Raw genomic sequence first — 16,008 nt, 5'->3', positions numbered from 1 at the left:
ACATAACACTCCATCTCCTCCTCCGACTTGACTTACGTACTCCTCCTCTTCCTCATCTTTCTTGTCATCGCGCCGGCAAGACTGCCTGGACAGAGACTTCAATTCCTGGGCATTAAATACCCCTTGTGTTTCATCGTAAATCATTGAGTTTGCGCGCTATCTCTGGTCGCTCCGCCGGTACACTTTACAGCTTGCGCTCCTCCACCTAATCCGCCATGTTGGTATCCTTGACTGTCGGGAAGGTCGACGCCGGAGTCGCCGTCCTCTTGACTCAAGACAACAGATTGGTAAGTGGCTCTTCTACTGTTACTGGAATTGTGACGACTGTGTGATGACAGAGGCTCCTTTGCATCTCTCGAACAAACACCTCACCTACCTACTTCATGCTAATTCGCCTATCACAATCTCCCCCAGATCGAATTCCCCTCCGTGCTCCTGCCTAACAACATCACATCCGGTAGCATCGTCGACATCACCGTCGCGCGCAACCACGCCGCCGAAACTGCCAGCGCAACCGCCTTCCAGACGCTGCAGAAACGCATCCTCAACACCTACGGCGTCAAGACCCCCACGCCTCCGATCCTCCGCCTCCGCAACGCAACCCAGACCTCCCTCGTCCTCGAATGGGATCCCATCGACCTGGCCACCGCGTCGCTGAAATCCCTTTCCCTCTATCGCAATGGCTCCAAGGCCGGCTCGATCCCTCGCCCGCTCGAGACACGTAGCACCAAGATCAGCGGCCTGGCCATCCACACCGAGTACACCTTCCACCTGGTGCTGCGCACCACCGCGGGGACCTACCAGTCCGAGAAGCTCGTCTGCCGCACCCACAAGATGACCGATCTGTCCGGCATCACGGTCACGGCGGGCGTGCTGCACCCGCAGCAGAAGGATGCGCTCGCGGCCGCGCTCGACCGCATCGGCGGGAAGCTGATCGACACCGTCCGCATCGATACCACGCATTTTGTCTGCACGGAGGGCCGCGGCCCCCTCTGGGAGAAGGCGGTCGAGATGAACATTCCCGTGGTCGTGCCCGAGTGGGTCGATGCCTGTGAGGCCGAAGGCACCATCGTCAGCGTCCGCGGCTACTATCTGAATGCGGATCCCAAGGCCCGTCAGCTGGGGCCCATTCATGGCTCCACGCAGCATCAGCGCACGACATCGACCGCGACGTCGCTCCTGACCGCCGCCACGGGTCAGCCTCAGATCAGCCAGAACCCAAACCCAACCCCGAGCCCGAACCAAACCCAGGACCAGGACCAGAATCCGATCCAGAACCAGTCGCCATCACCTTCGCCATCGAACCTGGCCCCCTCGGGAGCCCTGCAGGTACAGCAGCAGCTCGAGGACCCACCGCTTACCCCATTCCCCGGAGCCGAAATGACAGGTCAACCGACAGCGGAAGAGAGGGAGGTCTCGTCCGACGAAGGTCGACTGTCCCCACCACCGCCGGTACCCCCCAAAGACGACGAGGAAGAAGCGAGGGAGGACGAGCACGCGGAGGACGAGCGACCCGTTCAAGAGGAGCACGATACGGCGGAGGTAGCAACGTCCGCGGACGCCAAAGCCAGCGATAGCGATCATGACGAACAGACAAGCACAGCAGATGACCAATCCGACCACCACATAGAGGAGAACAAGGGCAAACCATCAGGAGACGATAAGGATAAGGAGCGCCATTCCAAGGAAGGTGAAGGTGATTTCAATGAAGTTCCACTATAGTGTTGTCGCTGCTGCTGTTCATTAAGCCATACTTCCGGCTATTTCTTTTCTTTTGTTATTTTCATCTTTTTTCATCTTCTACTTTTTACCCATTACTGCGACGATCTTCAAATGGACCTTATTTAGTAGCGCCTATGAATGTATAGCCGATAGAGGAAAAGAATAATCAGTCAACCGGCTCTAGATTCCCGAAGCCATGCTCCATTACCATGAGCGTTTCTATCTTGCCGAATGCATGGTATTATCCCACCGGTTGTAGTTGTGTTTGTTTGTGGCGTCTTCCTAGTTTGGTGTTTGTTGATGTTTTTCTCGACTTGGCGCCGTTTCCGCCCAACCTTGAGTTTGGTAAAGTACAATATGCGGCAGTGCATTGTGGATTCAAATCTAGAAATTTATGTTCCTTTTTGGTGCTACTAAATTTCTTCTTTCATTTATATTTTTTTGACGTGATTTATGCACGCATCCCACGTGGAGGGTACCAATTCGGCACGTAGATCTATCATTGTGTAAGCTACTGCAGTGTTGTTGTTTGTGTTGTTGTCAGTGCGCATGATATATTTACAGTATAGTTGTCCGCGGGCTTGGCCCTTGGAGATTTGTTTCCAACCACCATCTACATTTCGTTCCCACCTTCTCTAATTGTTTTTGTTTGTTCATCTTATATATGTTTATCATCCCAAGGTTTCTAGTTGACTGTACGGACAATATCGTCGATAGCCTGCGCTACATAGGCAACGTTGCCTTGGCTCACTGCGATAAATCATTAGTCAAGGCTGCTACAACCCGGGAAAAAGGCGGGATCAACTTACAGCCACTGATGGAGGCTCTGCCGGACTTGAGGAGGTAGATGTGGTACTTCTCCTTGAGGGCCTCGACCTGAGTCGGGGTGAGACCGGTGTAGGAGAACATGCCGTTCTGCAGAAGCGGGGTTAGCATTAGGTGGGTGGGTTTTGAGTTGGGATTTCCAAAAGAGTTTTGTGGATTGCGAATGCAACTTACCTGCTCAACGATGTGCTTCCACGTTCCAGGGGTCTCCAACCGCACGAGCTCGTTGAACAACGCCTGGCGCATGGACTTGATGCGCGAGCTCATGACCTTCAGATCGTCGTGCCACTGGGCGGTCAGCTCGTCGTTGGTGAGGACCTTCTTGACGATGGTGCAGCCGCCGACGGGGCCCATGGAGAACTCGCCGCGGATGAGGTGGCAGAGGTTGTTGACGACGAGGTCGCGGAGGTTCTGGCTACCCTGGGGCAGCACGTAGTGGAAAGCGCCGACGCGCTGGCCGTACAGGCCGAAGTTCTTGGAGAAGCTCTGGGCGACGCACATCTCGAGGTGCGGCTTCTCATTGAGGAAGTAGCGCACGGCCCAGGCGTCCTCGTCGGCGGAGCCCGACGCGAACCCCTGGTAGGCCGAGTCGAAGAAGGGGAAGATCTGCTTGCGCTCGCACAGGTCGGCGATCGCCTTCCACTGCTCCCGGTTGGGGTCCAGGCCCGTGGGGTTGTGGGCGCAGGCGTGCAGCAGGATGACGTCGCCGGCCTGGGCGCTGGCCTCGAGCGTCGCCATCATGCCCTCGAAGTCGAAGGAGCGCGTGTCCGCCTTGTAGTAGGGGTAGGTGCGCCGCGGCACCCCGGCCAGCTCCCAGATGGTCAGGTGGTTGGCCCACGACGGGTCCGACAACCACACCGTCCGCGGCTTCATCTTGTGCGCCAGGAACAGCGCCCCCAGGTGGTTGGCGCCCGTGCCGGCCACCGCCTGCACCGACCCGATGCGCCCCTTCTGCGCCGTCTGCTGCTCCGTCGCCTGCTTCGCGTCGAACCCGAACATCAGGTCCCGCGCCAGCTCCAGGAACGGAATGTCCCCCTCAATCGCCGTGTACTCGTGCCGGAACAGGTTGTCCTCCGCCAGCAGCTGCTGCTCCGCCTGCCGCACCACCGGCAGCGGCCACGGCTTGCCATCGTCGGTGCGGTACACGCCAACCCCCAGGCTGACCTTCTGCGGGAAGGTGTCGTTGTTGTAGGCGCGGTTCAGGGCGAAGATCTCGTCCGCCGGCAACGGATGCAAGTCGAGGACGGTCATGGTGGGTAATGAGGGATTGTGGGGGGTTAAGTTGAGGGTATCTTCGATTGTTGTCAGCGAGGTAGGCTCGATGAAGTGTATCAGGTTCCGGGGTAAGTTCTTCTGCACCTACCTTAGAGCTTAGAGAGGGGGGGGTTCCCGAGGGGCAGTGGGTTAGAATTTAAGGATTGCCGGTCGGTGGAGCAGTGGGATTTTTAGTTGGATCGGAATGGGGACACGGGTGACGAGCAGGTTTACAAGAGGCTAGCAGCACGCTCTTAACAGCACAATATCAGATCTTGCTGGTATTGAATGGAGACTCGAGATGGAGAGCAACATACGAGATACTCAATGCAGCAAGAGAAAGACGGTGGACCAAATGCATGAGTCAATAATCAGCTGTGCATGGCATGCAGGATTGGCCGATATCGCCCTCGTGGATCCCCAGCCAAATATCCGCCGGTTCGGTTCTTCTAGGCATGGCTAATCCCTTTTTCTTTTTCTTTTTTGCTTTCGCCGCTGACGACAGTCGACCGACGGGAAAGCCCGCTTAGTGAAGGGTCTCTTGGAACCGTGGTTCATCGCAGGAAGAGGCCATTGTGACTCGTGTGACTGCAACAGCCCGTGCCATTGATATCACTACTCGTTGGTGTCGTCCATTTGATGAGTCGGTTGCTGGGCGGTGACGAGAATGACAGGAATGGATCATGTGGCTGGCCACATTGCTTTGAGCAGCAGTGCATGGACTGCACAGAATCGGACTTCTACAGTCGTTACAGTTCAATTGTCTGCGCAAGATGGAGGGTTGAGATAGCGCATCCCCAATTGGAGTTCGAATCTGGATATGTCAAATCGAGCTCATGGTGAGGTTCAAGTCGGATAAAAGCGGACAAAATGCCGGCCATCTGCTCGGACCCCCCGGTTGTAGCCGAGCTGGAACTATAGGATAGAATCAACGCTATACACTCCTCGCTTGTCAGGTTTATGACGCCTTAGGACTAACAGCGAGTTCTTATCTTGCCAATGAAGCAAACAACTTATCCCAATAGGAAGCAAGCCTGCGAAGTATAGTACTGTACATAGTAGTTCTGTGCAATGCTTGATCGGGGTAACCCCAATCGACTCGGTCGCTACTTGATAACGATGATGAGGGGCTGTGAGGGGAAGTCTTCATACCCGGCCAACTCGGCCTAGGGGAATCGACCATCTTACATTCGACTCCATTGGGCTTATTCCGTCATATCTAACTCTACTGCTTACTTCTATACGACCAACAACATGGCTTCACTGAATGACGAAAAGCTCTTACATGACATCCGCCCGAAGGTGTTAACCCAACCACTACACAACAGCATCCCTCTGGAGCTGCTGTCGCGATTTGACCCGGTCTTTGTTGAGAACCATAACAAATATAACGCGGGAAGGCTTCACACCCATGAGATTCCCATTGAAGAGTTCCGTCGCAATCCAGCCAAATATGCCATCAGCTATGGCCGTGCGAGCGGTCCAGATATCTACCGCATCTCTGAACAGAAATGCCCCGTCCAAGGGGGAGAGATAGGAGTACGCATCTTCGAACCTGAACCCGTGGTCGACGAGCATAGTAAGGTCCAGAAGAGGGCGGCTTATATCAATTTTCACGGCGGTGGGTGGGTGTTCGGTGACCTATCGAAGGATCACGACTTCTGTAAGAGAGTCGTCGACGGGCTGGAAGGGCAGCTGGTGGCCTTTGATGTCGACTACAGACTAGCCCCAGAGCATCAATACCCAACACCGGTGGATGATTGCTGGACAGCGATCAACTGGGTCAGCAGCTTCTTCTTCTTCTTCTTCTTCCCATTGTAATGATCTGACCGCAAAACTAACTACCAAGACAGGTCCGGTCAAAGGCCGAGGAGTTCAATATCGACCTCAATCGAATGGCGGTCGGAGGCATGTCAGCAGGTGGACATTTGGCAGCTGTCATGGCTCATCTCTGCCGTGACGCCGGCATTCCCTTGCGACTGCAGGTGCTGAATGTACCGGTGTGCGATCTACACAGTCCGTTCAAGCCGGATGGCACGTTCGATCGAGATGGCTGTCCATACGAGTCGTACAAAGAGATGGAGTTTACGGTGCCTCTGCCAGTAGCGCGTATGTCCTACTTTCACAGACATTTTCTGGGGGTCCCAAGGCCGGCAACATCAGAGGAGGTGAGCTACCGTTAAACGGTGCCGAGCCAGCTATGTGTAATTGCATGATGCTGACATGGCTTTCAGGACTGGAAGATCTCCCCCATTTTAGCTCCCAATTTTGCTGGGCTGGCGCCTGCATTGGTCTTCACTGCTGAAATGGATCCTCTGCGGGATGAAGGTGAAGTTTATGCTGCCAAGCTGAAAGCTGCAGGATGCTCGGTGGAGTTGATGCAGATGAAGGGAGCACCCCATACCTTCGCTCTACTAGATAGGATACTGGAATCGGGGCGGGTGTATAACGAGAAAGTGATTGAAGGACTGAAGGCGGTCGTCGCGATTGACTAGGAGTGCTGCTGCTGCGTCATGCATACTCGGTAGAATGGATGATGGATCCCCCCAACCGTTGGCGGTGTAGGAGAAATGCGGAGAGGATCTGAGGATCATGGTTTATCCGGGTGGTCTTATTTCCATACATTACACCGTACTTCAGCATCACGCACCAAGAACCGGGACCAAAACAAACTGCCGCCTGTAATGACGGTACCGGGCCGGGAGAGCTCGGCAGGCGGTATCGGAAAAGAATGGCCATTCATTAAGACCTCGTTTTACCCTCTTCTTCTTCCTCTTCTTCTTTCTGTGGCCGTCCATCCCCTTGATTTTTGGGTATTCTTGAGCGTGTATACTTAGACTTGAAGTTCCATCCTTATCGCATTCTTATTCAAGTATGATGACCGCCTCACCGCCCCGCACGAGCTGCAATGGCTGGCTGGCTTGCTCCCCTTGCGATTGCAATTGGCTCCTCCGATCAACTCTAACTTGGAATGACCAGCAGATCAAAAGCCGAACTCCGTCATGTTGACCTCCTCCAATACTTCGCGGGCCGCCGTGCGCTCGATGGCCAGCCTGACACGCGCTGTCTCCTCCAGCTCCCCCGCAGCTGCCGCGGCTTTCGCTGCCCGCTCCCCCGCTGCTCTCAGTAGCCGACGCCTCTTGGCCTCCAATAGCCGGGTCATGCAACAGTTCCCCCGCCTTCAGTCCTTGAACTCTACCTCCTCCAAGCGCGCCTTTGCTACCACCGTCAGAATGGTGAGTTTTCCCACCCCAGCTACCGACCGATCACGATAAGTAAAAGCGATGGCGCCTGGCTGCACATCGCTTTACTCATCTCGGACTTCCCAACTTTCACAAGAGTTGGACCCCATGCACGAACGTGCAGTGCTGACCGACCATGGCTCTCCAGTCTTCTGCCACTCGTATCGAAACCGATGCCTTCGGTGAAATCCAGGTATGCGATCCCCCTCATTCGCATGCGATGCGCCTTTGATGATGAGGTCTGATTGTGTTCTGCTCTAGGTCCCCGCGGACAAGTACTGGGGTGCCCAGACCCAGCGGTAAGAGCTCTGCCTATTGCTCTCATCTTCACGAAGACCGGGGAATGGAAACGAGGAATAGTACAAAGACTGACGGCGGAACAGTTCTCTGGGTAACTTCGACATCAACCAGCCCCAGGACCGTATGCCCGAGGCTGTTGTCAAGGCTTTCGGTGTCCTGAAGGGTGCTGCTGCCACCGTCAACATGAAGTTCGGCCTTGGTAAGCTACCGTCCTGTGAAAAATACCTACACGGGCGCATCACTGACATGCGCAACAGACCCCAAGATCGGTGAGGCCATCAAGCAGGCCGCCGCTGAGGTTGCTGAGGGCAAGCTGAACGACCACTTCCCCCTCGTCGTCTGGCAGACTGGTTCCGGTACCCAGTCCAACATGAACTCCAACGAGGTCATCTCGAACCGTGCCATCGAAATCCTGGGTGGTGAGAAGGGCAGCAAGAAGCCCGTCCACCCCAACGACCACGTGAACATGTCTGCCTCCTCCAACGATTCCTTCCCCACCGCCATGCACATCGCTGCCGTCGTGGAGCTTGAGAACACCCTGCTCCCTGCCCTGCAGAGCCTCCGTGATGCTCTCCAGGTCAAGGTCGAGAAGTTCGACAAGATCATCAAGATCGGTCGTACCCACTTGCAGGATGCCACCCCTCTTACTCTCGGCCAGGAGTTTTCTGGCTACGTTGCGCAGCTCGACCGCAACATCGAGCGTGTTCAGGCCTCGATCCCCCACCTCCGCTACCTTGCCCAGGGTGGTACTGCCGTCGGAACCGGTCTGAACACCTTCAAGGGCTTCGATGAGGCCATCGCCGCCGAGGTTACCAAGATGACCGGTACTCAGTTCTACACTGCCCCCAACAAGTTCGAGGTCCTTGCCGCCCACGACTCCGTCGTTGAGGCCTCCGGCTCCTTGAACACCCTGGCTGGCTCTCTCTTCAAGATCGCCCAGGACATCCGTTACCTCGGATCCGGTCCCCGTTGCGGTCTGGGTGAGCTGTCTCTTCCCGAGAACGAGCCTGGCTCTTCCATCATGCCTGGCAAGGTCAACCCCACCCAGTGCGAGTCCCTCACCATGGTCTGCGCTCAGGTCATGGGTAACCACGTCGCTGCCACTATTGGTGGCATGAACGGTCAGTTCGAGCTCAACGTTTTCAAGCCCGTTATGATCCGCAACCTGCTCCACAGCGTGCGCATCCTTGCGGACGGTATGAAGAGCTTCGAGAAGAACCTGGTGCACGGTCTCGAGGCCAACGAGCCCAGAATCAACGCTCTCCTCCACGAGAGGTAAGTTACTAGCGAAAATAGTTGCTGTCTGTTTGATCGATCGTTCGCTAACCTAAACTTCTAGTCTGATGCTTGTTACCTGCCTGAACCCCGTTATCGGTTACGACATGGCCTCCAAGGTCGCCAAGAACGCCCACAAGAAGGGTCTCACCCTCAAGCAGAGTGCCATGGAGCTCAAGGCTCTGAGCGAGGAGGACTTCGACAAGTACGTTCGTCCCGAGCTGATGCTGAGCCCCAAGGAGAAGAAATAGATGCATAGACGGCGCGTTGGATGACAAGAAGGAGGGGATTTGGTCTTTTTGAATAGTTTGGCGGGACGCGATCTAGCGGAGTCCAGACTTTGCTCTTTTTTTTCATATCAAATTTATGTACACCCAGGAAATTTCATTGTATTATTTTTTTTCTTCGACTGTGTGAATCTATGAAGAAAGTTGAGTAGGACTAAGTGGCATGGATCCCGATCTTGCGGTAATTTGGTCGGATCGCGTCCGCCGCCAACTGCTACTATTTTTGGAATGCCCCAGGGATGCCCGGGGCCAGATTGCGAAGACTGCACTGCAGCAACATCCTTTTCTTGCGGAGAGGCACGGAGCGGCAGACAGCTAACGAGTAAAATTGTCATATCGGGGCCGCATGCTGTGTCGGAAAGGGAGTTGAAAGCGAATGGGTCTAGGTGGGAGTAGTCAGGGGCGGACAGAATGACAATAATAATTCAATGAAGATCAATAAATGGGGTGTTTCAGGCAGCCCATGGCTGTGCTTGCAGCCATCTTTAATACGAGTGACTTCCGCCGCGCGACCACAATCTGTGATCTGTCCCCTCTTCACTTTTATTTGTTTGCAGAATCCCATCAACTCTGTACAATTGCACCGTCTGTCCCTCTTTCAGGCCTCTGTGTACATTTCCCACGCGCTGGTCCCCTTTCCCTTGCACATTCCGCCCTCCAGGAGTTTCATTCCCCTTGTTCCTGACCAACGAACCCCGCTACTTCTCAGAAGAGAGGCACATATCCACCCACCACCATTCCCCTGCAGTTTGAGCAACAGAGCCCATCCCCTGGTCAAAACCACACCCAACCGAACCGCGAGCACCATCACAATCTCACAACCCATCAAAATGACGAACCTCACCAACAACAACTCCACCGCTGCTCCCCAGCATCCCCCCGCCGCCGTCAAGCCCACCGCTAATGAAAACGACACCGACCCCCTCCTCTTCCCCACGACCCTCGTCTCCCCCGACGTCGCCGCCGCCCTACCAGAAACCTACACGATCCGGCCCCTGCGCCGCTCCGACTACCAGCGCGGCTACCTGGACGTGCTGCGCGTGCTGACGACCGTCGGCGACATCACCGCGGCGCAGTGGGACGCCCGCTACGACTGGATCTCCGCCCGCAACGACGAGTACTACTTGTTGGTCATCTGCGACGGGGCCGGCCGCGTCGTCGGCACGGGCAGCCTGATTGTCGAGCGCAAGTTCATTCACGCCCTGGGCATGGTCGGCCACATCGAGGACATCGCCGTCGACAAGGACCAGCAGGGCAAGAAGTTGGGGCTGCGGCTCATCCAGGCGCTGGACTTTGTGGCGGAGAAGGTCGGGTGTTATAAGGTTTGTTTTGTCCCCTTTCTACACAGGATGGATATTGGGCGGTGGGGGGGGGTTGGGGCTGAGTGCTTTGGCTAATTTTCGTGTGTGTCCCGCGTAGACGATCCTTGATTGCTCCGAGTCGAATGAGGGGTTTTATCTTAAGTGTGGCTTTAAGCGGGCAGGGTTGGAGATGGCGCATTATTATTAAAGACTTGTTGTGTCCTGATAGTGTGGGTGTGACTTTTTCCTAGTTGAAGGGGGTTCTTTTTTTTGCTATTCTTGAGGCGTTTCGCATAGATATCGGGGGATTCCTGGGGTCTTTGGGGGTGGAGGGTGTGGGATTGGGTTTGGTGCCAATACATAATTCTATCTGGGGTGTTGCATGGGGGCAACTAGAGTACGGGTTTTATTGTGGTGGAAGTCCCGTTATGGATATACGGTACGAGGGACTATGTGATAGATGCAGTGATGTGAGGTGGTTTCTGTTTCGGGGGTCTTATGCTATATAACTTATAACTTTATCATATAATGGCTATAGCCTGAGTTAAGTGAGCATTGATGCGGTGGGTGATTTACGGGATTTCCGGCGGGACAAGTAAGGATAATGCTCGTCGAACTCGGATGTGTAGGACACACTAATGTCAGGGACCATGTTGGGAGTGCCTGAGGCGGGATAGTCATGTGGTTGTTGTTCTATCTCCGAACTATAGGAAAATAGAGGCGTGAGATACTATCATTGTAAAACGTATACTGTAGAATCCGGCTTGGATCCAGATTCTCCGGGGCAATCATGTAGTAGTTGATATCCCAGCACAGGACTATGGAGAACAGACGACCGTCGAAGTACATGGGCAATATGGTTGCAGGAAGGTCAGAACGTAGCGGTGTTAAGTACGACCTAGCTCCGGGTTATCATGGAGTCAGGAAGTGGGAATCTACAAGCTCCAAGATTCAACAAACGAAAAGAAATCGGATCAATGCCATCATATCACATCCATTTTCCATTTTTATGGTTTTATAAAAAGTACCATGGCGCAACATGATAGAGAGAGAACCACCCTATCTGGAAGAGCCAAGGGGGTATATTTTAACCGGGACTCTCTCCCCCCGGACACTTTCGACCGGAGAGAGAATAAACGTTTCTTGTTGCCTTTTTTCGCTCATGGGCCGGAAAGTTCGCATTTTGGTTTCAATAGAAATTTGTTGATTGAAGGAAAACGTAAAATTCCAGCTCCGGAAAAACCTCCCAAGATTTCATGATATCCCTTGTGCTCCCCCAGTTTAACAACCCAAGCCAAACCGCTTCTTCTTTTTCAAATCACGCTAATGTTTAAGATTTAACGGGACTTGGCGGCGACCTTGGGGGCGGAACCCTTGGCACCCTGCTTGCTCTGGATGCGCTGGGTACCCTTGCCGGCGGCGGCGTTCTTGGCCTTCTCGGCCTTCTTGCGGGCCTCGGAGGCAGCCTTCTTCTCCTTGGCGTCCTTAATGGCCTGCTGGCGGGCGGCGGCACGGGCCTCGGGGCGCTGGGAGCGGCGCTCCTTGATCACGTCGAGGGAGGCACCGACGATGGCACGCTGGTGCTTGACGGCACGGCGGGTACGCTTCTTGGCAACTTCCTGTAATCACGGCAAAAGATGTCCCGTCAGCAATTTCGTTCCACCCACGATATATCAAACCATGGTCTCTTGTGTCTCTCAGGTCAGGAGCTCTCCTGCCTGATGGGAACGTTGATGGGGCCCCTTCCTTCTTTGCGTCATTGGTGCCCGTAGTGTCGCGTCAGGCGGAAATGGTGATGGACGAGTCGACTTGAATAGTTGATCCAAATTCCCCATCCAAACTTTGGTCGTTGTTCGAAACTGTTGTTCCCGACATATTCTACCTCCCCTTCCGATCCACACATTCCCACAGACAGGAGAGAGACGACCCAAGAGGACACAGAAACCTTCGTTTCATGCGCGAAATGCAGAAGATATGGCGGTGGTTACTGACTTCAGAGATACCCTTCTTGTGCTGGCGACGGTAGAGGACAGTCCAGGCGATACGGCGAGGGTTCTTGCGCTGGAGGAAGAGGGACTCGGACTTTCCATTCTGGAAGCGGAAGATCTTGCTGTCGCCACGGACGTACAGCTTACCCTGTTACAACCATGAAAAGTCAACAATCTTATCTCGTCTCATCATGTTGGCGACTGTGGATATATTCTTTTGATGATTTCGTCACGGGGTGCCGGAATGTAGCTCTTCTGCATATCGGGGCGAAAAACGCACCTTTCCAGGGTAGATCTTCTGGCCGGAGAAAGAATCGTCGTAGGTACGCATCTTGATCGTCTGAGATGCGCAGCCGGTCTGTTGTCGGTTGGCGTTGGGTGGTTGAGTCGAAGCGGTCTCTGCGGCGAGGCTGTTCGGGCGAGACTGACACAATTGTGGTGGTGCGGTGCGGGAGCCTCGCTAAACCCTACCACGTGACCAACTCCTGCCCTTGGCTGGCTGGCAGCTTGCTGCCCGCCTACCCGCCTTCCCGCCGACCAGGCCCTCTTTGTATAGTTCACTTGGTATTGTATGGGGGACTGGCGCGGGGGAGCAACTTAGTAACGGGTTGATGAATTATGTTCTCTTCTTCGAAGGGCTGCACACCTTGTTTTATTCTTGCTCAGACTCATCATCAATTTCATTATGATTAATTTGGGTTTTGTGTCTGAGATATGTGACAGAGAAATATGAAAACAAATCCCGCCTCTGAAGAGCGTCATCGTACACACCAGGATCGTATCGTTAGGATGATACATGGCTTCCTCAAGTCACATACAGCAAGGGTTCATCTAACAGGACCGAATTTCAAAATGATGCAGGCTCACTTGTCTATCCATTTCCGTCTGTTTCACTCTTATCCGTTCGTAACCGGAACGCCATGACCACGATACATCAAGCAACATGCCCTCAGTATCGGTGTCTTATTCGAGATGGTACCAAAGTCGCTGGCCTTCTGCCAAAGCACAAGACGATCGCGCCTATTCATGATGCATGCCAGTCACAGGGGCCCCAAGGGTTGGGCTTGCAGTCCTAGATACGACAATAGTAATTAGCATGTTTCTCACCTAGTACCGATCCTTCTTCGCCAGCTGACAACTCCCCAGAGGACATGTCCCACCTACCTTGCACTGGATGTCGCGACACATCGGAGTGGAGCAGATACCGCAGCAGTCGGAGCAGACATAACGTCCGCAACCACCGGGCTCGGTGCACACCGTGTAGGTCGAGTGATCCCTAGTCAGGTTCCCGTAACGGTCCAGAAGGGTGGTGACCATGAAGCAGCGACGCGACTTCAACCAATCTCGATGCGCGATGGGCTGGTCCATGTACTGATCGCAACCCCAGCGGACGCAGCAGGGCTTCCCGCAGATAGGGCAGGGCCCGTGGCACTCGATGCACCACAGAATCTTACAGTCCCAGGAGCGGCTGTCATCGGGTCTAGCGGGTTCTCCAGGCGCGGCGCCCTTGAGAAGAGTGCCGGTAAAGCCGCGCACCCAGAGAGTCTATTCCTTGTGTTAGTTGCTGATCGGTTGGGCAATTCGGAGTTGGAGGAGGTAGGTCTCTTACTGGATCCTTGTACGGCTTGCGTGCCACGGGTGGGGTCGCTTCGGGCTCTTTGGCATCACCCTCAGCGCTGTCGCCTTTGTCGTCGCCCTTGTCGTCGGCTTTGCTCCGGTTCTCGCTGTGTATGGAAGCGGCAGCACTGCTTCCAGGAAGACTCACGGAAGAGTGGCCGGCGGACTGAGACTCCTCTAGATCCTTCTCCTTGCGCAAAAGGGGAGTCGATGAATTTGGAGAGAGAGAGACAAAGGTGAAGCTCAAGCGTGACCCTTCAGGCTGGTCAGCGGACGGAGACTTCTCTGAAGACTCCTTGCGCAAAAGGGGGGTCGATGAGTCGGGAGTAAGAGTGCCAGCGGTGAAGCTCAAGCGTGACCCTTCAGAATGCTCGTCGGAAACAATGTTCCAGGAATCAAGACCGAGAGAGGCTGTGGAGGAGCTCAAGCGTGCGCCTTGAGACTCCTCGCCGGGCACAATGATCGAAGCACCGAAACTGAGAATGGCCTCGGAATCGCTCAAGCGTGACTCTTTACACTGCTCGTCTGAAACAATGTTCCAGGAATTATGACCGATAGAGGCAGTGGAGGAGCTCAAACGTGCCCCTTCAGACTTATCGCCGGGCACAGTGATTGAAGCACCGAAACCGAGAGAGGCCTCGGGGGTGCTCAAGCGCGACCCTTTATGCTCGCCGGACGCAATGTTCGAGGCACTAAGATTAGGAGAGGCCTTGGGGGTGCTCAAACACGACTCTTTGGACTGCTCGCCAGACGCGATGTTCGAAGCACCATGTTTGGTAGAGGCCTTGGGGGTGCTCAAGCTCGACCCTTTAGACTGCTCGCCAGACGCAGTGTTCGAGGCACTAGGATTAGGAGAGACCATGAGGGTGCTCAAGCGTGACTCTTTAGACTGCTCGCCAGACTCGCGGTTCGAGGCAGCAAGAATGGAAGAGGACATGGAACTGTCCAAGTGTGACTGGTTGGACTGCTCGCCGCTCTTAATGCTCGAGGCACTAAGACCGAGCGAGGCCATGGAGTTGCCCAAGAGAGACGCTTCATCCCTTACGCTCAGGACGACTGCTTTCTCTTTGAGCGAGACAAGCTGCTCTTCAGTCTCCTCGATAATAGTGCAACGATTCCAGAAGTCCAGGCGCATGTAGACAGGGACATCGTCACCGCCAATATCTGCTCACAAGGTCAGTTCGTCGCACCCAGCTATCACCTGGCATGGTGTTGCGTATTTGTTTGCAAACAACACAAGGAGCACAAGCAACGAGAGGGGACACTTACCACCAGATGTATCACCGAAGCTCGCAGAGCTCTGAGTTCCAATACTAGCGGCCAGGCTGTCGGTGCTCTGGTTGCCCAGGGCGTTGACCAAGATCGCGGACTCCAGAGACATGTTGCTTTCATTCTTGTTAGACATAACCTGCTCCTTCTTGCTGCCATCGCTAGGCTTTCCATGCTTCTTAGACTTAGACTTGTCGTCGCTGGCGATCTTAGAGTCACCGGTTTCTGTTTGGAAAGTCCAAGCATGAGCGACCGCTAGATGAGCTACAACACAGGCAAGAAGACAACAACTTACTCTCCTTCGTCATCGAAACCATAGACCACTCAGAGACAGACTTTTGGTCGCTCTCCTTCTCAGCGACAGGGCCTTCTTTGTTGAGCTCCATTTTGTAGTCAGTAGGTCCAGCCTGGGTGACGGATTGTTTGAAGGAGTGTAGGTTCTCGTAGTACGCCAACGCAGGATGCTCGTACTGGTCCTCGACGAGAGGTGGGCGGTCGAGCTCGTTCTCTTGACCACGTAGTCTGCGCTGATAATCCTTCAGCGTGGGAAACAGGTGATCCAGGTCTTCAATGGTCACCGCACGCGGGGCTGCGGGCGGGACCTGAGTGCTTTGGTTGACTGTTACCACCGACTCACTGAAACGATGCCATTTGATGAAAGGGGTTGCTTACCTAGTCCTCTTTGAGGCGTCCCTGTCTCTTTTACACAGGCTCGGCAGCTTGAAGACCGCGGTTCCTGGGATGAAAGGGTTGAGAACTTGTTTGATGGCTGAAATCATGATAGCTGGGTGATGCGTGTTGGAAGTCACATAGGGGGCGATGATGCAGTTGACAGTAACAAGAGATAGTGACTGATGATATTAATGTTAACTACTAGCACTACAATGTCCCGTGACCTTATACATGGTTGCGCTAGGAACTGAAACAA

The 16,008-nt window shown here is 54.4% G+C and overlaps 7 protein-coding genes across 7 annotated transcripts; 4 read left to right on the top strand and 3 right to left on the bottom strand.

The window, feature by feature from the left end:
* Positions 1-7: 7 nt before the first annotated feature.
* Positions 8-1,994, top strand: ASPACDRAFT_1886463 (putative chitin biosynthesis protein (Chs5)). Its single transcript, XM_020198422.1, has 2 exons — positions 8-287; positions 415-1,994. Exons 1-2 carry the CDS (start codon positions 216-218, stop codon positions 1,720-1,722), a joined length of 1,380 nt encoding a protein of 459 aa, XP_020058398.1. The 5' UTR covers positions 8-215; the 3' UTR covers positions 1,723-1,994.
* A 135-nt stretch (positions 1,995-2,129) lies between these two features.
* ASPACDRAFT_1865764 (putative aspartate transaminase) lies at positions 2,130-4,151 on the bottom strand. Its single transcript, XM_020197867.1, has 4 exons — positions 3,911-4,151; positions 2,722-3,839; positions 2,532-2,637; positions 2,130-2,472 (listed from the first exon to the last, which is right to left on the bottom strand). Exons 2-4 carry the CDS (start codon positions 3,796-3,798, stop codon positions 2,408-2,410), a joined length of 1,248 nt encoding a protein of 415 aa, XP_020058397.1. The 5' UTR covers positions 3,799-3,839; positions 3,911-4,151; the 3' UTR covers positions 2,130-2,407.
* Positions 4,152-5,055: 904 nt separating this feature from the next.
* Positions 5,056-6,296, top strand: ASPACDRAFT_58439 (alpha/beta hydrolase; the record flags this gene model as incomplete). Its single annotated transcript, XM_020203348.1, has 3 exons — positions 5,056-5,583; positions 5,655-5,969; positions 6,036-6,296. The coding sequence occupies 3 exons, from the start codon at positions 5,056-5,058 to the stop codon at positions 6,294-6,296; spliced, it is 1,104 nt and encodes a 367-aa protein (XP_020058396.1).
* An 883-nt stretch (positions 6,297-7,179) lies between these two features.
* On the top strand, positions 7,180-8,869 carry ASPACDRAFT_58438 (class II fumarate hydratase; the record flags this gene model as incomplete). The annotated part of the gene is made up of 5 exons (XM_020203347.1): positions 7,180-7,236; positions 7,305-7,342; positions 7,427-7,542; positions 7,601-8,618; positions 8,683-8,869. The coding sequence occupies 5 exons, from the start codon at positions 7,180-7,182 to the stop codon at positions 8,867-8,869; spliced, it is 1,416 nt and encodes a 471-aa protein (XP_020058395.1).
* Positions 8,870-9,735: 866 nt separating this feature from the next.
* gup1 (glucosamine 6-phosphate N-acetyltransferase) lies at positions 9,736-10,414 on the top strand (the record flags this gene model as incomplete). The annotated part of the gene is made up of 2 exons (XM_020199278.1): positions 9,736-10,227; positions 10,325-10,414. 2 exons carry the CDS (start codon positions 9,736-9,738, stop codon positions 10,412-10,414), a joined length of 582 nt encoding a protein of 193 aa, XP_020058394.1.
* Positions 10,415-11,543: 1,129 nt separating this feature from the next.
* ASPACDRAFT_58436 (60S ribosomal protein eL24) lies at positions 11,544-12,525 on the bottom strand (the record flags this gene model as incomplete). Its single annotated transcript, XM_020203346.1, has 3 exons — positions 11,544-11,825; positions 12,199-12,342; positions 12,475-12,525. The coding sequence occupies 3 exons, from the start codon at positions 12,523-12,525 to the stop codon at positions 11,544-11,546; spliced, it is 477 nt and encodes a 158-aa protein (XP_020058393.1).
* Positions 12,526-13,218: 693 nt separating this feature from the next.
* On the bottom strand, positions 13,219-15,985 carry ASPACDRAFT_58435 (uncharacterized protein; the record flags this gene model as incomplete). The annotated part of the gene is made up of 7 exons (XM_020203345.1): positions 13,219-13,266; positions 13,359-13,739; positions 13,804-14,975; positions 15,081-15,305; positions 15,376-15,716; positions 15,753-15,931; positions 15,977-15,985. The coding sequence occupies 7 exons, from the start codon at positions 15,983-15,985 to the stop codon at positions 13,219-13,221; spliced, it is 2,355 nt and encodes a 784-aa protein (XP_020058392.1).
* Positions 15,986-16,008: the final 23 nt, after the last annotated feature.

Source organism: Aspergillus aculeatus (genome assembly GCF_001890905.1).
Source record: "Aspergillus aculeatus ATCC 16872 unplaced genomic scaffold ASPACscaffold_4, whole genome shotgun sequence".
Lineage (NCBI taxonomy): Eukaryota > Fungi > Ascomycota > Eurotiomycetes > Eurotiales > Aspergillaceae > Aspergillus > Aspergillus aculeatus.
This window is presented reverse-complemented; position numbering and strand designations above follow the sequence as displayed.

Bases quoted from the DNA above. Each gene is read 5' to 3' on its own strand.
- ASPACDRAFT_1886463 (XM_020198422.1), top strand. From the start codon at position 216: ATGTTGGTATCCTTGACTGTCGGGAAGGTCGACGCCGGAGTCGCCGTC. The intron at 288-414 runs GTAAGTGGCTCT...AATCTCCCCCAG, and splicing joins TGACTCAAGACAACAGATTG to ATCGAATTCCCCTCCGTGCT.
- ASPACDRAFT_1865764 (XM_020197867.1), bottom strand. From the start codon at position 3,798: ATGACCGTCCTCGACTTGCATCCGTTGCCGGCGGACGAGATCTTCGCC. The intron at 2,638-2,721 runs GTAAGTTGCATT...CCGCTTCTGCAG, and splicing joins GGAAGCACATCGTTGAGCAG to AACGGCATGTTCTCCTACAC. The intron at 2,473-2,531 runs GTAAGTTGATCC...GATTTATCGCAG, and splicing joins CAGAGCCTCCATCAGTGGCT to TGAGCCAAGGCAACGTTGCC.